Below are 21147 nucleotides of genomic sequence, written 5' to 3' on the forward strand. Positions count from 1 at the left end.
GGGGAATTAGTCTGCAAGACTGTTTCTTTAGATACTGATTTAAAACACGTGCATCCTGTTACATAGGTACCTTTTGCAAAATTTCTCTCAAATTAAGATAGAAACTTTCTGACATCAATTTCAACATTATGGGTAGGAGAATTATGTATACAGGAATTCTTTTTTTTTTTTTTTTTTTTTTGTATGATCCTCATGAGGGTGTATCGTAAGATTAGGAAAATATTTTCACTGCTTTACTGAATTAAGTGCAAAAAATTTCATAATTTTATGTACAAAATTCTATAAGATTTAAGAATTCGCAAATTTTGCTAAGATAACTAATGTTTTTAATCTCGTCATTTACACACTTTAAAACAGGTGTTAGGAAAAAACATTACAAAATTATTAATCACTAAAATGGGAAAACTGAACTCTTATTCGGCAAAGAATTGAGAGGTGGGGTGGAAATGAAAAGGATTTCAGTAACCGATATTGCTTTCGAATTTGGTTGAAACTTCAATTAAAAGATCTTCTTTTATTTTTGCTGTGAATGTTATGTGTTTTTCAATAATGTAAATAAGATTTACTTTTGTATTCTTTACATGATTGTTATAAATGTCGGAATTAAAATACATGAATATCCTGTTCAGTTTTTAAACATTATAATTACATAAATTCTTTTAGCGATATTCTTAATTTTTATGAAAACCATCTTAAAAATATCCGAAGGAAATCGAATAATAATAAAATTTCTAACTAAGTGTACGATTATTTTCAATTTTGGACGTAAACTGATTCAGAGTGATATTAAATCACTGTGCAGTGACCCATCTTAATTTTGGAGATTTCTTGTGCAAATTGATATAGTTTGAATTAGATGGTGGCTAAGCACACGAGGGTTATCTGTCTAAAGGAAGAAATGCTTTCGTAAAAGACTTTTTAAAAGAAGCTGGCTCGTATTCATTTTACACATGGAAAAACAACGAAAGCTCCCATGCAGTTAGCCCGTTTGCCGTTATACGAGCCGTAATCGAGCTATCAGTGTTTAGGAATTTTACCACTCGGCTGCTGGTGAGTCGCAGATTAATATGAACATTCAAATTCATAGAACTGTTTTCCACGTTTCAAGGATTCTGATTCCAGAGAAAGTTGCAGATATTTTACAGTTCACAGAGAGTTCTTATTGGGAGCGTGCCAGGAGCATAGATCTGTCTGTTCTTTCACGAATTGATTCACTTTACTGAGCAAAGGAATGAGCAGTTGTTGTTGGAAGCCCGTCTGAAAAGTTCGTTTTCCATTTACGGGGAGAAAAAAATGCTAATCGCTCCATACTAACGTGAGTTTAATTTTTTTATCATTTCTAATTTTTTTGAAAATATTTTTTCTAGAATTTTATTGTTAATTCTGTGTAGAAAGGGTGTTTTGGGGAATCTCGAAAGAATGAATTCCGGGAGTTAGCGTTTAGTTGAGTCGATTTTTCCGATTCTACACTTCATTCGATTCTTTCCGCTCATCGTTCCAACCTCGCTAACCGCTCTTGATTCAACCCTCGTTCCGGATCTTTTTTCTTCCAGATTATTGTTAGCGAGTGCAGAACCGTAGCTAGGGCTTTCAGCGCCTGAACTGCGTAACATCAATTTCGCGTTCCCTGGATGCTGCGTATCCGGGGACAGATGTCAACCCTTGCCAGAGCCAGATTTAGACTTGATAAGGCCCTAAGCTATTTGAGATATGGGGCCCTTTATAAGTCTGTTACAATATATTTTAATTTTTTGTGAGGTGGGGGCCCTAAGCTATAGATTGTGTAGCTTATACGTAAATCCGGCCCTGACCCTTGCCTCAAACCAGCTACGTCACTGGGTGAGCGGTGAGTGATAAAAAGGAACCGATTCATTTTAGAGATCGAACGATTCTAATCCGATCACATAAAAGAGCGGTTTATTCATGTCTAATCTTCCTTATGTCGTAGAACGTATTCCATGTGAATACCGGGGGTGAGGGTACTACTGTATTTCAATACAGTAGTACCCTTTTTCAAATACTAGTCTATATAACTAAGGCAGGTACGATTTTCCGACAGACGTTTTATGGGAGAAAATGTCGTTTTAATTCGGTCCAACATGGTGAATGCAGATTTAAGATTTCTCCTTTCAAGTTAAAACGAAATTTCAATATGCACTTTATAATGCAATAAATGGAGCATTAAAAAAAAAAAAAAAAAAAAAAAAAAAAAAAAAAAAAACCGCATTATATATGAAGCTAATACTGGGGATTCGAAAATTAGCATATTCAAAGAATTAAATATAATACATAAATTAAGATAAAATTAAGATTTAAAATTGCATTTTCATGACTAATTAGCAAATTTCACGAATATCAAAATATTAAGAAAGGAGCATGGTTTGCGCGTTTAATGAGATTTCATTCTCAAAATCTTTAAAATTGCTTCAAAATTTATCTACGGCTTTGATATATTTTTACACTATATTTTGAAAAAATAAGAGACTTCAGTGAGAAAATTTTTAGTACGCATAACTCCCGATGATTCGTATGTCAGTTTTTTGCGGATTATCCATGCGATACTCCTAGGAAGTTTTGAAAGTTTGGTATTAAAAGAAGATGACTTTTTGTTGGAAAAACTCGGTGGTTTGTGATGACACTGCTCAGTCAAAGCAAAATTTTCATCTGGTTTGATCAACATTAGGAATAAGCCTGAATTTTATTTATGTAATATGCGAGAGAATCAAATAGATCAAATGTGATATAATATCAATGTATTTAGAGTTAAACAAAAATTCTGTAACTTAAACATGGTGAATGCAAATGAAAAAAATAGTGCATTTTTTTTTTTTTTTTTAATTTTAAATATGATATATGCAATCGAATAGTTGGAGAATTTCGGATGAAATTGTTAATTTTGATAAGAACTATTAATTGAGGTTTAGCAGTTTTTCCATTAAGAGCATTTACGGGATGGATGAAGAATTCATGTTACGAAAGGCCACGAAATTATTGGATTGTTAGAGAGTAAAATAAAGAAATCATGAATAAGAAAAGCAAGAAGTTGAAACTTCTTTGCAAAACATTTCGCAAGTAATGTTGCAGAATGCCTAAAATTGCAAAGAAAGTGAGATAAAAAATAATAAATACGAGTGCAATGCAGATGCAATGGAAATTCAAACCGTAGGGTAAAAAGAAAAAAAAAAAAAAAAAAAAAATTACGGAGTAAGCAATATCAAAACAAATCAAAAAATTAATTTTTTGGTTAGCAAGATACTCAGAGCTTCGTCAGCAGGCTTATAGTCAACATTGAAATGAACTTGCTTAAAAATTTAAAAATGCCATTACCAGACTTGCATTAAACCAGACCAGCATTAAAATTGCTTAAAAAATAAAAAAAAAAAAAATACCTGTTGCGCATCAACGGATAAAAGACGAGAATGCTGCAGTAACAGGCTAGAAGGGGCGGTGTGATTAAGGGGTGGAGCTTCCTTGTGACATCACGCTAGACGCATTTCGTCGCTCCGCCACTTTCGTATCTGGTAGCAAATGACGTCATGAATAAAACGTTTGATTGGCTACCTTATTCCCTTATTGCCTCAGTTATTCTTTATTTGCCGACAGTGCGTCATACGGTCGTTGCAGCGTAAACATCGAAGGTTGTTGAGGTGCCAAGAATTTATCGGCTTCTAACGGAAGTAAGTTTAAGAAATAAGCTATTTCTTTTTGTGTTATTCTAAGTTTAAGTTTAGCTTAGGTGAGAAGGGGAAATGATTTCGTCCCCTTTTTTCTCCACTTAAATATTTTCAGTTAGGCAACACACGCCAAACAGCGTGTGAAAGATATATGCGCCAACGTTGCCAGTTGGTTGTTATTAAATACAATATGTTATTCTTAGCCGTTATTGCAGCGTCATTGGTGACTTTTATTAAAATGCTTTTAAAGTGTGTAATTATATTTTATCCTTTACCTAATTAAATAAAAAAAAAAAACGAAGAGATATTTTTCTTATGTGTCAACCGAAATGAGCTTCTGACGAAAGTGTGTTTTCTTGTCGGAAGCATGAAGTTGGTGCATATACTTTTCTAGAGAAAAAACGATTTCGCGCGTGTTGTATTGTACGGAAAAGGTCCTGATAAAAAAAAAAAAAAAAAAAAACTGTCAGTTACGAGTAATGATTCGAAACGCGAGAGTACTTTTTCGCCGGTCGGCGATGCGTGAGTTTTTTTTTTTTTTTTTTAATTTGATGTTAGAAACGTGCTTTATTTATCAGCATCAGAAAGTTAATAATTTAGATAGCTATTTTATTGGTGTTTACTAAAAGGATTCTGTGACAAGTGTTATTTTATACCCCAAAAGTGCAATCTGTGACGAGTGTTATTTTTATACCCGAAGTGTGATACATGAAATACGTTTTTAATGCAATATAATACGTTGACGTAAAAATTTCGAATTCTGCTGCGTCTGTAGATTATTGTCTGCATTCAAAGTAATATAGAATGAAGATACTGAAATTTAAATTAATGTACAGACTGCAGTCCTCTTTTTATAGCTACTTTTAAAATTCTAATAAATATTAATGATTATAATTATTATTATTAAATTTCGTTTTGTAATTTTATATTATTATTTATTGTTTATCTTAATTCCTCAAGCAGTAATATATTTTAATCAGTTCTTCATTATTATTTAAGTGTTTTACTTTTAACAAAAGTTAAGAAAAGAAAGTCAAAGGAGAAGAATAAAATATATGCAGACGCTTTTAAAGCTGAAATTTATTAAGGGCTGAATTTTAATTTGATTGCAGATATTCTCTGTAAAGATTTACTTATGTCAGCTGGCAACAGTAGCTATTATATCATTTAAGAAGGAAAGAAAAGTAATTTTATAAATATATTATGTATATAAAATCAAGAGATAATAATTAAATCAAAAGGTACTGGTAACATGCTAAAAGGACGAACGCAAATCAAAATCTTAAAAAAAAAAAAAAAAAAAAAAAAAAAAAAAAACTCAAATAATATACAAATTTTATTAATATGCAACAACAAATAATTCAAATTTTTTGGTCTTTTGCAAGGAGTGGCCGAAAAATTTTCAACAGAGCTACTTTTCTGAATTATATCTGGATGATTATAAAAACAAATTCATAAAATAACTCCAAATTTAAATTCATTTAACTCAAAAATTTTATAAATTGTATGATAATGAAAGTAATAAAGTTCAAATTTTTTTAGAAACTTTTTAACTAATAATCACGATGTAATTAATCTGCTGAGACATGACCTTAAATAAATTATATTATATAAAAATTAATACTGTGTAAAAATTAAACAATATAAAATCAGAACATTCTAAATTAGAAACTAGAGATACAGCTGGGCAAGTTAAAATTATCTGTCAGATTAATATTCAGATAATTAATGTTAAGAAATGGCATAATTGCTAAATGGCTATTGCAAAACAAATGGGAATCAATTTTAAAGTCAAAACTTTTTTTTTTTTAATTGTTTTGTTCCAATGGCGGGCTCTAGATGTTTATAGGCATTGGCCATTCTTTACGTCCGACTTATCAAGTCACGTGTCTTCACGGCAGATTTATCAGTGAGCCGGCGACATCGCACATTAGTGATAACCCGGCAATGCCTGTATTGATTGACTGAATAAGGCCGAAAGCGGTGTTCTCTATTATGGAGGCAGCTAATAGGTGGGCCACCGTTGGACCACTACATGGAGGTAAGAAAGAAGGTCTTACTTCCTACATCCATGGCCTCCTATGAGCGGATGGCTAAATTACATCCATGGCTTCTTCGGGATTCGAGCCCGGCACCTTCGGTAGGGTGGTCAGATTCACTAATCACTTTCTCGTCTGGACGGCAAATCAAAACTTAAGGAAATGAAATTATTCAAGGAGGCAACTCACCTAACATAAAAGAAAAAAGGATCATTTAGATTTCCAAACCGGCGAAATAAAGGAAAAAACATATAAAGCAGTAAGTCTAAATTTGTGAAATAATTCGAAAGGACGTTTGCACAATTTTAGGGGTAAAGAATTAATTAAAAAACAGAATAATTAAATAAATAAAAAACTGAGAGGAACATGAGAAAGAATATGATAAACCTGTATGAAATACTTTTCTTGAAATCCTTGGAAAGGTATCCACGAAGAGGAAATTAGCCAAGATATGATAGTAGTATAAAACAGGATTTGATAGAATGAAACGAATTGAGTTGCCCGCAAAAAGAAAATAGGTAGAGATGCAAATGCAGTGATCAAAATTAGCTACAGAATTTAAATTGTTTTATCGTGAAAAATTAGATATGTATTATATTTAATAATTTTTGTTTATTTAGAAGCAAGTAAAGGTAAGAAAAACTGATGGCAAGGAAATTTAATGGTTAGAAAAATATTGGTGTGAAAAGCCAAAAATTGAATTTTTAATGATAATGTTATAGAATTTTTATAAAAGCGGTATTTAATGGGAAGCAGAAAAAGTTATAAAAGCGAAAAGTATAGAATAAAATAGAATCATCACTTGTTTGGCGTTTAGCGTATATATATATATATTCAAGTATTGTAAAATCATTTATACATATATATAACTATTTTCCGAAACTACGCCGCCCAAACGGTATAGTGGTTACGGAAGACTGACTGCGATACCGAAGAACCTGGGTTCGAATCCTTGAGAGGGCATGATTGTAACTGCCAGTCCCTTCATTGGAGGCAATGGTGGCCCACCTATTATGTGCCTCCATAATAAAGAGACCACCACATCTGGCCTTGTATAGATTAATGAACCGTGTTATATTGTAACTGTTCACATTTGCCATCGGAAAAAAAAAAAATCTGAAACTGCTAGCCCCCAAGCGGTAAAGTCGCATAAACGTTGGTAGTTTGGCCCAGCGGCTCGAATCCCGGCGAATGGGATCGCTGCTTGGGCGTTTTCGTGGTTTTTGCCCATGTGTAGCGTGTATACGAGCCAGTGTAAGAAGTCCGTTAAAAAGTTCTCCACGAAGGCATCCATCATCTTAGGTATACAGCCCTTGTTTGCTTTGGTGTATTCAAATAAACCAAATCAAATCAACCAAGATTGTTAACTCAATGACTTTCTTTGACTATTTTACCTATAACTAAAATCATTGTATATCTTTACAATTATTCTAGTGCTGTGTTTTGGACTACTTTGAGACCATTGACTATTTTGAATATTGAAAGTGCTAAACAATTTTATTAGTCCAAATATTACGTATAAACTGATAGTGATATACTTACGTAACTTCTTCTATTCTAACAAAGTAAATATATGTCTACTTTTAAATAGAATCTATTGTATATCTTAACATCAAAAGTGTAACTGCTCTGTCGGGAGAACCAGAGAGCCCTAAACAGCAGTTGGTCATCTACATAAGTAGTGTATGGGGTCATTACCCTCTTACATAATGTAAATATTGGAGGGAACCTTATTTTTCCTACACTTATATTTAGTCTTCGACCCGCGTCTCCAATTTAAATCCAAACGTACAACAATTTTACAAATTTCTGATGGAAAAAGTTTGCAAAAATATTTTGTTGTTGTGACTAATCTTGCTTGTCTGATATATCACAACAAGTTCACGAAATTCATCGTAGCAAGGAAGCAAGACTGCGCCTGGCAAGAACCTTTGGCACCATACAGCTGACAGTACGACGTTGATCAGTTCTGCCCCCAATTTTGAAGGAGAGCTACCCCGGGGGGAAAGGGTCCAAAGGTCTCCCATCCTACCTTCCGTACCACCAACCTCCAGAGAGGACTTCCGGCTCACCGCATATTTTGAGTGCCCCCATGCCGCACAGACATTATACATTTACAAATACCCATGCCTTCTCCGGGATTCGAACCTGGGCCCTTCAGTACGACAGTCAAAGTCACTAACCATTCTCCTGGTTGAGCGGCAGGTATTTTTTTATATTGATTATTGTCATAAACTAAATTTAAAGATAAGCTAATAGCTCAAAACTATACTAATTGATTTAACCTAACTGGTTGACTCAAATCAACACCAAAGTGATATTAAATTCGGCGGCAAGAATGCGAAGCCCAGATTCAGAATTCAAACAGGTGGTAGAAACAACAACGTTCCGACTACATTTTGAGACGCTGTCGAAAATGCCTTGCTTGCAGTTCTGTCTCGCGTAGGTTTTCTGCGTAAAACAACCAATCGGGATTCCCGAAAAGTTTCTTTTGGGGGCGCAGTCAGGGATTAGTTTTTCGTCTGATAACGGTTTTACGTTATGGTAGCTATTAAATGAGTATTTTTCCCCCAAGTTAAGCATTTATGAAAAATCAAATCAAATCGGTTGTTGGCATTCGCAGCATTGGCAGATTTACTGCATCTTTTGAAAATAGTGTCCTAAGGCGTTGGTAATTGGGGTGATAAAGCGTAAAACAGCCGCGCCGTCCATGGCGAAGCTCACACAAGTAAAAATTACGTAAAATTGAAAGCATCAGGAAAGCCGTTTGAGCTGTGATAGTAATGGTACGTGAATGGCTGAGGCCAGTCACGTGGGTGGTCACCCACCCCGATGTAAACAGCTTGGTTAGCGCTGGCATATTTAGTACTTAAATGTTCCGAAAAATCATGGCAATTATGTCGAGTAGGCACTGTGAGGAATTAATTATGTAATATCTAAAAACTAACAAAATTTCAGTTGAAGTAAAACTGTTGGCTGTTTAAGGCTCCTGACTGGTTGACAAGAATCACTTGATAAGGAGTAACCCCCAGTTCTTAAAAGTAAATTTAGTAAACAAAGTCTTTCCATCGAAATCTAAGTCCATGTCTTAGAAACGACTAAGTCTTTATCCTTATCCGAGCTAGTATTGGCGGGATATCGCGCAAGGCGCGATGTGTCCGGGTCATGAAACAAGACCTAGTGGGCACGTGACGGTAAAGTTTCCTGACAATTCGGTAAGGTCATTAAAGTCGTAAAAAGGGATGACCATGCGTCACAGAGGTATAGAAGAGCCGTAACACAAGATGAGCCAAGGAGCTGTGAGTTACACTGTGGTGTATGTTTGTGTTGATGCAGTGAGTAACAAAGAACAATCAGACAAGTGATACAAGAGCAATTTAAAGAATACATGAGAAAATAGCATAACTAAATACAAGGCTATATACAATAGATGGCACAGTATGCACAATAAAATAAAAGTTACAAATTGAAATACAAGTTCACAATATAAAATGCGTAATAAAAGTACAATATACAAGGCAATGAGCTAACTAAGTAGGAAAATTCAGGTCCCAAGTGAGGTGGGCCGCAAGCGGTCTGTAAATGGAGTCCTCCTCAAGAACAATATATTTAAACACATTAAGGTCTCCCATGTGCCTACACTCTTGTGCTTTTTTGAAGAAGTTTGCATTCATTCTGTGCAAATACTCCTCTAGTGTCTTAAGTTTCAAGTCCTTGTGAAGCGTCTGATTTGACACAAAGTAATGAGCTCTGATCATCATCCTGAGCAACTTGTTTTGCGTAACTTGCGATTTATTGAGTTACCTTTTATGGACAGAAGCCCAGGCGGGTGACGCATAGGCAAAAATGGGACGAATGATCGAGATGTAAATATGTCTCTTGCGTCCTAAGTCCAGCTTTGAGTCTGGGGAAAGAAAGAGTGTGAGGCATTGAATTACCCCTAACATCTTACTTCTGGCATAATTTATGTGCTCTTTCCACTGAAAGTTGGAGATGTATTTGACACCGAAGTAAGTGGCCTTGTTAACAACTGGCACGGCAGTACCCAGATTTTAATTCTGGGATCAGCTGTGAGTCTCCAAAATTTTGCAGTTCTATTTTTATCTTTCATTTTTTCTAAAATGTCATCCGGTAATTTGGGCATTTTGTATTCTTCAAACCTTGTTGCATTGAAGGTGAGCAGAGTTGATACTGGAGTTTATTTTGGTAATTTGCATTTCTATATCCACTATGTCGGACAGGGCAGGCCGTGCTGGTAGTTTGTCCAAGGAATTTATGAACAGGTCCCAATTAGTGATTCTTCTTAAGAGAGTCATATTGTCAAATCCATAATAAATAAAATGTACAAGTAGATGATCTGCGTTTAGATTAGGCATTACTTTGAGAAAGGGAGTTTGGGTAATATTCTTAGTAATTATAATATCTAATATTTCTGCGTATCCAGCGTGGTAGTATCTAGTTGGTTCTTTAGGTTCGTGTACTTTCAAGTCGTTATTAAGGGCATAGTTGTACAAGAGATTTCCATTTGGGTTAGTTCTGGAATTCCATGAGGAATGTTTTGAATTCATGTTACCAGCAATAATAATAGGGTGTGAGCTGTCAGTTAATTAATGCAAATCGCTGTATGTAATGAGATTATTGGGAGCACTGTATGCAGAAATAAAAATAGTAGGTTCTTTAGTGTGGGAATGAACTATGACTGTAGTATATTCAATACCGGTAACGCCGCTGATATTAAAATTTGTAGCTTGTAAGTGCTGCTTGATTAGAATCATCGTGCCTCCTCCGCGGTTATGGGTCCTGCCATTTCTGAAGGTTTTGTAGCTTTGAATTTTGAATTTATTTGATGCTCTCAGATGGGTCTCGTTTACAAGGAATATATCCACATTATGTTTGGTGAGGAAACTTTGAATTTCAGTGCTTTTGTTTCTGACTCCGTTTGCGTTAAAAAAACACAACATTTAGGCTGTTGGGTCAGCAGTATGAAAATTGGTGATATTAGTAATTTGTCTAATTATTACTGTTGGCTAATAATTCGAAGGCTTCCCAGCCTATAAGGAGTTTCTCCGAGAGATTTATCAAAGCCAAAACCCTCATGGAGAAACTCCTTATTTAAAGGGTAAATCTCTCAATCCAGTTGAAGAGATCAGAGGTGGAGCTTTGGGTATTTTCAGAAGAGGCTTCCTGACTGGTGGGATTTTGATCGGCTAGATTTGCATGTGGCGGATCTGGGACCCGGCTTGGTAAAGGAGGGAAATTTTTTATGTTATTGTCGGGGGCGAAGATTGGTTTTCTTTGTGTAGTTTTTTCATTTCGATTGATTTTTTGATGTTATCGGGATGTTTCTCACACCCATGATAAGACGATACGTGCGGCCCACCGCACAAGCAACACTTCCCAGCTGTATTTTTATCCTTCTTGTATGTGTAAGTGAAATGTTTTTCACCGCATTTTAAGCATCTTGGAGAATGTTTACAATGGGCCTTGCTGTGCCCATATCTTTGACATTTATGACACTGTTTGTGTCCTTGTGTAGTTTTGAAGGGGAGAATTTGAACTCCCCTTCAAAAAAATTTATGAATATGTTTGATGTCATAAACCTTTTTGCTTTGTAGACTTCTCTCGACTTAAACTACGAAGACGGGTAATTTAATTATTTCGGTGTCAGTTTTCTTAGTAATTTGTCTGACGGTTGACACCGGAATTTTCAAATCTTTGAGTTCCTGAAGAATATCTTCGGTTTTGGCGTGGGCTGGGAGTTTCTTGATTACTGTTCTGATTGGCTTTTCGTGTGGGAGAGGAAATGCATGGTATGGTATGGATTTTGCATCTAAATAACGGGTAAGAACTCTGTATTCATCTGAGTCTTTGATTTTTATATGGATGTCTCCTCCTTTAAAATTGCTCTCAAGTTTCTCTACGAGTTTCTTCAGCTCGTCACGCAGGGGTTTCCATTCTACAAATATCTGAGATTATTATGTGGAGTATTCTTTTCTTGGTTTTGAACGGTTTAATGAATCCGTCATCTTGGGTGTTTTGGGAATTAATAACTTGTGTATTCTCCGTTAAAGTATCCATGTCATCTTCGGTTCGAAGGGAGCTGTATTTATTCTTAACAGATGTCATAGAAAAGTTACTAGCATCGCTAAGTGTTCTTTTGAGGATTTTTCTTGGAACTGTCCAATTTCCCGCTTTTTCATTTTGGGTGTTTATGTTTTTAACCTTGTGATGGGGTGGTAGGTGTAACATTCTCTGAGATTTTAATGTTAGCATATTGCGTCTGGACTTCGCCAAATTTCCCTTCTAAGAGAACTCTCTTTGCAGTGAGGCTTGCAAGTACTGCGTCAAGCTCATCGAAAAGGTTAGAAATGACCTGAACTTCCTTATTTATGATCCTATTTCGTTCAATCTGAAGAACATTAATTTGTACATCTAATTCCTCACGAGTGCCTTTGGCTAATAGATTTTCAATGTAATCCGCTTGCCTTAAGAAAGCCCACCAGCGGCCGAGCGGTAAAGTCGCAGAACACTTGTAGTTCGGTCCGAGGTTCGAATCCCGCGAACGGGTTGGCTGCATGGGCGTTTTCGTGGTTTTCCCCATGTGTAACGTGTATACGAGCCAGTTTCCCTTAGAAAGTCCTCCACGAAGGCATCCCTCCTCTTAGGCAGATGAAAAACGTGTGTGTGTGTGATTATGGCAAAGCCCTCGAGGCTTTGCCATAATCACACACACACACGTTTTTCACAAAAATTTGAATTGAAATAAATTTTATTTCCCTTGCCACAAACTGGAGTAACTAAAACGGCGAAAATTAATATCTGTAGGAGAAGTTCGCTTACGATATATATGAGTACCATCCCCCCCCAATATTCGAAGTTCGCTAGGCCACTGCTGTAACTAGTCTCGCAGCTTTGTAAATGCGTAAAATATATAGCAACGGGAATATTTATGGTGTGCTTCAGGAGATTTTGATTTAACTTTAATTTGATTCTGAAACGGTCATAAAGTTTATGTAGGCTTATTGTCAGATTCCTTAATTTTATCAGGACTGGTTTGGTTACGAAATTCTAGAAGATCGCCGAAGGTGACTTCTAGAATTTTGACATTGCATGATCAGGAAATCTACAAGGCTTTTCACCATCAGCTTCCACGTTAGATATTCTCCTCACGATGAAGACTTCAGGCATTAAAAGAAACACTATCTAAATTGCACAAAAACCTCTTTTCCACCAATTTCGTTCAGGCAGCACCTATCAGGCGAAGCCAGACTTTAGCGTTTTGGCCCCTTAAATATAGCTTGTGTTGTAACAAACAGCAGTTTAATTTAAACTTAAATCGAGGTTTATAATGATAAGTTATTTAATTTTTTTTATATTACATCACGTGTGTGGTAATTTAAACCCAAAGAAGCACAATGAGTTAATCGTGAATAAGGAATAAAAAGCAAATAATCCTGTTTTTGTGACTTCCATAACGATAATGAAAATTCATATGCTCGAAAAATGCTAGACTGTCGGGATAGAAGAAAATACAAACACCTTGACACCATGCTGCATTGATGATGAACCTTAATTTAAAAAAAAAAAAAAAAAAAAAGTCACGACGAATGTTTACGAACTTTCATAAAAAATAAAAAATAAATAAAAAAAAAAAACTGTGTTTAATATCCAATTCTCTCCTAATTAATAATGTAATTCAATTATTTAAAGCTTAGTTTGATTTCCTTATGTTGTTTTTCACGTTTGTCATTAACAGCTCATTCTCAAGTCTTGTTAGAAATGGTGTTTGTTTAAGTGACGTAAGCCAAGGTGACATTGGGTCAAGGGCCAAATGATGTTAAACATCTTAAACTTTAAAATTTTAATCTTCACAGTGATATACTTGTGGTTATCACTGTGATTACTTGAAGTTTTTTTTATTTTAAGAATTAGATAATGCACTGAAATTTGATGAAACAATCCACTCTTACTATTTTCTTAGAAACACTTTTTTTTTTTTTTTGGCTCAGAAAAAAAAACTTATGTTCATAGTTTTAGAGAAATTTAAATATGTGTTTTCTTTCTTTATTAGATGGGAAGAAAGTCAAGGTTGAAAGCAATGAAAAGGTAATAATTTTTAATACTTCACATAAACAACTTCATGTGTGTATATCTGATAATTATTACAAATATGAGTATTACACTAATGCGTATCTTATTAATGCGAAGTTTATCTAAAAAAGTGGTTACAAATATGAATCTAAAATCAATTAATCATCATAGCATGTACGGAATAGATGAAATCATACGAGAAAGGCTGTTCCTTTCCATTTAATTAGCTTTCTTCCATTTAATTAGCTGTTGAACACGGTTTTATTTTTAAATTATCATATATTATTATTATTATTATATATTATTATTTATTAATAAAGTAGCAATGATACCGCTTCCCGGGATGGTAAAAAACAAATTTGTGTTTCTCTTTCAGCGATCAAGCGGAAGAAGTAGAAGCATTTTTGCGTCTGTTGACAGCCTGTCTCAAATTAATGTTACTTAACAGCTCCATAGGAAATGCACGATAAATGTTTTAGTGTAATTCATAGCCTAAAATTCTTTTAGGTGGCTGAAACGTTTCAGTAGAATGCAAACAAATGTGTGATAGGATTTAGCGTAGAATTTTTCTGAATGGCATAAAATTTATATTTAAATTCGAATTTTTTCCATCTCTTCAAGTATCTTCGCGGTGCACCAGTATTTCACAATAAATCAGTTGGGAAGCATTGGCTTGGGGGCGGTATATAGAATCTAATTTTTTGACACTTTATTTTTAATTGCTTATAAAATTCATTTAATATTTGAAAAATGTATTCTTAATGTTGTAAATCCAAATTGGAGCCCTAAAAGTCCTCTTGGAGTCATTAAAGAGATGCACTCCGAGAGGATAGCTGGGAAACAGGAATCTATAACATGCCCAGGGCCCATGACAACGACAAATGCAATCCTGGACTCCTCGTCATGATAAAATTTCATTGACTTGTTCTGACGCTGTCATCAAACAAGTAAAATAAGTCGCAGCAACAACAGATTGTTGTTACTTTGAGATTTGCATATAATAATTATGAAAGCATGTTTAATGAGTCAAACTTATTAATAAAGTAATTTAATTATATTTAATAGATATTTTATTTGAAATCATTACTAGTGTTAGCGTATGAAATCTTTTGAAATAGTATATTTTAAGGTTCCCCAGCTTTGTAACTTTTGTTGTCCCCTTCCTTTTTCTTTTCTCGTCTGAAAACAAACAGTCTTGACAAATTCATTTCTTTGATAAATTGCTTAGCTTTTCTTAGTAACAATGATTATGCAACATGAACTTGATTACATTTGTAATTGTTCACAATCTGCCATTGGGAAAAAAAAAAAAAAAAAAAAAGATTATGCAACAGACTTACCTTCAGACACCTTTTTACGAATTATGTATACAGTATGCTATCCAGGCAGTCGAGTTTAATTTTTTTAATGCTTATCGAATTTAAGCAGACTCAGATAAGAAATTGTACGGTTTCCTTTGTACTTTTTGCTATGATAATTAGTAAACGAGCTAGCGCCGAAATTTCTCCATTGTAATGCTTCCATTCTGACCTTTTTTGCAGTAGATTATTAGTGTCCAATTTTTGCTGAATCATTAAGTCACAGATTTCTCTTTCGTTCCCTAATCATCAGTGTTTTAAATGAATTAAAGTAAAGAAAGGAAACAGTATAGAAACGCCAAGTTTTAAACATAAGACTAACAGAAAATGGCAAAAAGATGCGAAGTAAGAGCCTTTCCTAATGCTGCCGAACGCTACAGTCTGTAACTTTAACACAGGAACTTCAAGGTTATTTTCCGCCTCCCTGTTTGATTGGTAACCACGGATACAACAGCTGCGGGAAAAAGGCAACTCGCTTAATATTTTCCCCACTTCATTTCTGTTTAGCTTGTTTCATGAAAAGCATTCGAATGAAGGTTGCCTTGAAGTGCACAAATGATGTGGAAAAAACAAATGCTGAGCGGTGATAATCACACGAGTCACGATAGCGAAACGGGGGTAGTAGTGACACTGAAGTGCCCATTTTAAAGTAGCATACGATAATAGTCACTCTTACGGCACAAGCTTTATTATCATTAGGTAAACCGAACTTTTAGTTGCCGTATTATCAGAGTTTTACTGCATGCAAATGAAATCAAAAATTCCCGAGTTTTAAGATTTTTTCCAACACGCTTACGCAGGCTGGTTTATTTTCTCTGTGCTGGGTGGGAAATGTCAAAAGTGGATCCAAAGACTTGATTCAATGGCCCTTTGCATAGGACACAATTAGTCTGAATTTTTATTACATGGTTATGAATTTTTTCTTTCGTCTGCACTTTGTGACGCTTTACAAATGTCATCATGACCTGAAAACCGTAGTTTCACTTCCGTGGGGACTGTAAAAAAGTTACTCTAGAGCAAGTATGGCAAGAGTTTGATGACCGACTTGAGATTTTTCATGTAATCAATGGAAGTCGAGCAAATGACTTGTAAGCAATTCTCCCTTTACCCTTTACCTTTTACTTTCATTTTATGTATTAGCTGCCCTTCTTATTTTTGTAGATTTTTTTAATCAAGTCAATAATTTTATCAAGTCTCCCCCCCCCCTCCCAGAGAAGTATACTTTTTCGCCTAGCTGAAATGAAGGTGGTAGTAAATTGTTCATAATAAATTATTTATGAAAACATAGTTTTTTAATATAAATTTGTAAGAATAAATTCTTATAGAGAAGTTTTGCAGTAAATATCAATTTTATGAATAAAATTTTGTCAAAATGGTCTCTGAAACGTTTTCAATATACAGGGTGTCCATAATTAAAGAACTCAAAGCTGTCTACAAGCAAAACCACTAATCAGAAAACTGCGAAATTTTGTAGCAGACTTAATAAAGGAATGAGAATGTCTTTTAACAAAAACAAAAAACAAAAAAAAATAGTAACAAATAGCATTACCTGAGCAGTATATTAATAAATTATACATTTAGCCACACCTTTAAAACAGTTTTACAAATTTACAAATTTTGTTACCAAAAAAAAAAAAAATGTTCCACATGATGACAATCATTTTCAACAGCCATCTAAAATCACAAGATGGCGTGTTCCACAGTTGACCGAAGTGTGTGTTGGGAAATGTTCAGCACGTGGCGTGAAATGCTGGCTTTTAGATAAGGTAAAGTTCCTAGATTGTCACGACTTACCAGATGTTTCAAATATCCCCAAAACCAAAAATCGCATGGATTGAGGTCTGAGGATTGGAAAGGCCACACATTACGAAAGTGCCGGCTGTTTTAGTAAAACAATTATACTAACGCGATCTCGTAAACTTTTTATCGTCATTGTAAGCAACAAGCATATTGAAAACAAAGTTTCACGAATGTTTCTAGGTTTTATAACAGCTGCAGCATGAAGTCGACAAAGGTTTACATTTTTGCTACAGGTTTTCAAAGTAAAACTCCCTCCGGTGACGCTATTTATAACTAATTGTTTTTTCTCTAAAAGACATTCTCATCTCTTCATTAAGTCCGCCACATAATTTCACTGTTTTCTGGTCACTGGTTTCGCTTGTAGGCAGCTTTGAAATAGGGCTTTTTAATTATAGACATCCTGTATAACAATGAGTCTGTATTGGATTAGTGACTGTGTTGGAAAACACAAACACTCTGGAGAAGACATTAAGAGATCCGCGTAATCTTTTGAAAAATATTGAAAAATAAACATTAATTTTATGTTTAAGAAAAATTATAGTTTGTGCTAATTCAAATGATTCTTTACAGAGCTTCAAAAAAAGATAAAAGCAAAAATGGTGCTGCCAAGGAAGTAAGTAATAATTTAATACTTTTCGTTAAAGGTTTGTTCATATAGTTAATGCTTTAATCTCTGATTGAGTTTTTAAATCTCATATAAATTTAATTCAAGTGATTAAGACTAATTCATCTCTTTATGCGTACTAATAATTTCTTTACAGAAGGAAACTCTTATTCCTCCTGTGGAGACAATAAATTAAGATTTAATACTACTTATGACAGATTTGTTCATTTACTATCTCTGATTATCTTTAATAGTTTTTAAATATCATAAGTGCCCCCCAGACGGTATAGTGGTTAAGGGATGTACCGAATAGCCCGGGTTTGAATCACGGAGCAGGCATGGATGTTTGTCCGTGCAGCATGGCGTTAATATGCGGCGAGCCGAAAGGCCTCTCGAGAGGTCGTTGGTAGGGGAAAAGGAGTGGGAGACCCTCGGACCCGTCCCCCCGGGGTGCTGTTCATTCAAAATTGGGGGCGGAACTGAACGAAGTCATATATATGGTGCCCAAGGCTCTTACCAACAACAGGCACTATCTTGCACTCCTTGCCACAATGAAGTTCGTGGGCTTGCTGTGAAGTTACTGTCAGACAAGTGAGATAAGTCACAATACTGATTAAGAGTGTTAGTATCGTACCCGCTTCAATAGAGAGTTTATAGAAAAGAAGGGTAAGAACTTCAGAAGAAACTGATCATGTATGAAACATTACTATACGCACGAAAGGTAAATTACTTATGTTTTATAAATTGTACGTGTATATTACAATGAACAGCCTCATGGATACTTTCTTTGGTCAATGTAACCTTAGAGCTGAGTTTTCTGAATAGGAATTAAAACTCAGAATGTGTTTTTTATCGTTATTTGCAAAGCTGAAGTTTTATTAAAATCTTGACTGAAAAAGCAATCGTTTGAAGCGCTCTGTAAGCAAATTCTAAGTTTTATCAACATATTAAACAATAATTTAAAAATCCTTTTACAAACGTGGGATCGGAACAAGTCTTATATAAATGATGCTGACAGTTCTCGATGCATCTTTTCAAACTACGCTTGGAAAAATTAAGGAAGTAATTTGTCTTCTGACCTCAGCATTAAAATTGCAATTTCATTTGTTTCATTTTCGAAGATTTTTATAGAAATTTCCACTAAGTAAATACTTCTGAAGATAATGCCTGAAAGATTGTAAATGACGATCATGTAGAGGATGCGGCACTGTTGATAGCATATTTATAAAATCATACCATAAAGGTGTAACCGTTTTTTTTTTTTTTTTTTTTTTTTTTTTTTTTTTTTTTTTTTTACTTATTCTTAATGTCAAACAGGAGTTACGAAAATGCTATTTATTAATCAAAAGATTGACCAGCTCATAATCTCTCTTAAGTAAAGGCCCCGCTTCGCCTCATGTTCTTTTGAGCGGCGTGAGAAATATCTATTTCTCATCGTAATACATTGCTAAGGATATTGATGATGGTTTGTGTGATTACGGCAAAGTCTCGAGGGCCTAAGGGAAGGGATGCCTTCGTGGAAGACTTTTAAATGGAAACTGGCTCTTATACACGTTACACTTGGGGAAAGCAATGAGAAAAACGCCCATGCAGCCAGCCAATTTGCCGGGGTTCGAACCCCGAACCGAGCTACCAGTGTTTAGCGGCTTTACCGCTCGGCCGCTGTTGGACCTGGATATTGATGATAGCAATTCTCATGTGATCTTTCAATTCCAATAAGGTGTTCAACAAACTGGGAAATTTCTTGCTCTAGGCACCCACGTTAAGAAACTATAGTGTCATTATTTTTTAAATAAGTCTAATACAGAAATTACGATATTCAGCTTTTCAGCTTTCTGTATTGAACTAAAAAAACAAAATGACAGCCTATACTCCCTCCCTCCCCAAAAAAGAGCGCTGCATCATCTGGCGCTCACATGATGTTCATTGTGATCGAGGCATAAGAGGGCTGAATACTGGTAGTTCAACCCTTGTTTAAATCTCGACGAACATGGAATTTTAGCGTCTTTTCCCGTATGTAAGGTAAATATGAGCCAGCTGCCCTCGGGAAGACTGCTCAGAGGCATGCCCTCCGTTAGGAAGTATGCCTTCGCATATTTTGCCGTAATTCAAATAATGCTGGTATATTGTACTATGGGTAAAAGCTAAAAACGCTAGCAATACACTATTATTTACCCTTTTTCTCTAATTTTTTTATTATATATATACCCATTGCTAATTAGCGTATTGATTATCTTCCTCCTAATAATTAAGAACAGTTAAACATTTTCGAGTTAAAATGCAACAGAAATGTATTATGTAGCTTATATGTAGATAAAAATTGCATTCAAAAAATGAAATTTACCTCTGATAACTATCTGAAGTGTAATCACAGTTTTTAGATAACATCGTTTTGCTGGAGACTTGAAAAAGGAATGTTTGCGTGTACGAGTATCATGTAAAACTTAAGTTTTGCTTAGTGAGGATAATGAATCCCATGAAGTTTGAATTTGCCGTAGTTACAGATAAAATATGATTACTGATTCTAGTTTTGATGAATTGGGCAATAAAAAGTTATATGTTAATTAATTTTTACATTATTAATATAATATTGATAATCAATTATCATATCTGAGTTATCATTCTGAAGATAACTCAGTGAGGTATTGATGGTAATTTCCTGAAGGGCTATGGTACCTCTGAATTATCACACCCGTTCTCACAAAAAGTCAGATCACATGCAGTGATTATTATTTAATATGTGATATTTGCCTCTTCATTACCTGTAACTGAAAAACTACCATTCACGTTTACCTTTTTTTGCACTAGAGAAATGAAAAACGCTGATCTGCCTATTCTGTCTTCAGCTTTTAACAAATTAAGAACCCCGATTCCCCTCTACCGTCAACCGTGTGTTAAGATTTAATACCTTTGATATCTTCTTTAACTCTTGTGTGTCAGGATTAATGTTTGAGTCCATAAGTATCTGAATGAATGAAACATCTGACTCACTGTTGGATTTTATTTACAATGAGAGGGTAAATAGCTGCCTGGGTATTTTTATTTCCTAGATACTTATTGTAAGCATTTCTGTTATAGTCTCATAGGAAAATCCTCCACAGATGCCTGCCATCCAAGGCAGATATCCCTGATATGATTTCTTATAATTATTTATCTACCTTACCTTATGACTTTCTCCTGAGAAAGCTATACCTTTGAATTTTTCAGATGCGGGACGCATCCACACAGACACCCGAAGAGACACAACTAGTTTTAGTTCCCAGTAAGTATTATAATTATTATTTTTAATTTTGATTTTTGCATATTAGGTATTTGCTCATAATTACTTTTGCTGACTCAGTAAGTCTTGAACTAAATTGAAAAAAAATCTAAGATGATCGTATGTGGGTTTGTGGCCGTAGGCTATATATTTGAAATTAATTCTCCTGATTATAATGTTACTAGCGACTTAGGCAACTGAAAGGGATTAAAAATCAAAGCAACACGAAAAAATTTAACATTGAAAGAAGACATCTTTTTATCAATCAGAATTGGATAAAGTAAAATAAGTTCAACAGTCAGAACGGAATATTAACTAAAAA

The 21147-nt window shown here is 34.7% G+C and overlaps 1 protein-coding gene and 1 long non-coding RNA gene across 2 annotated transcripts in view; one reads left to right on the forward strand and one right to left on the reverse strand.

The window, feature by feature from the left end:
* LOC146992732 (uncharacterized) overlaps window positions 1-15525 on the reverse strand; it is a 29916-nt gene extending 14391 nt beyond the window's left edge. Inside the window, exon 1 of the long non-coding RNA XR_015039279.1 lies at window positions 15145-15525. This is a non-coding gene — a long non-coding RNA (uncharacterized LOC146992732). The remainder of the gene's footprint in view (window positions 1-15144) is intronic.
* LOC118186653 (uncharacterized) overlaps window positions 3597-21147 on the forward strand; it is a 45713-nt gene continuing 28162 nt past the window's right edge. The window contains exons 1-4 of the mRNA XM_085810173.1: window positions 3597-3677; window positions 13785-13819; window positions 17533-17575; window positions 20774-20828. Coding sequence (XP_085666299.1) covers window positions 13785-13819; window positions 17533-17575; window positions 20774-20828 — 133 coding nt within the window. The 5' untranslated portion in view covers window positions 3597-3677. The remainder of the gene's footprint in view (window positions 3678-13784; window positions 13820-17532; window positions 17576-20773; window positions 20829-21147) is intronic.

This window comes from Stegodyphus dumicola, chromosome X2 (genome assembly GCF_044657685.1).
Source record: "Stegodyphus dumicola isolate Sdum_Otavi_A_Nest chromosome X2, ASM4465768v1".
Lineage (NCBI taxonomy): Eukaryota > Metazoa > Arthropoda > Arachnida > Araneae > Eresidae > Stegodyphus > Stegodyphus dumicola.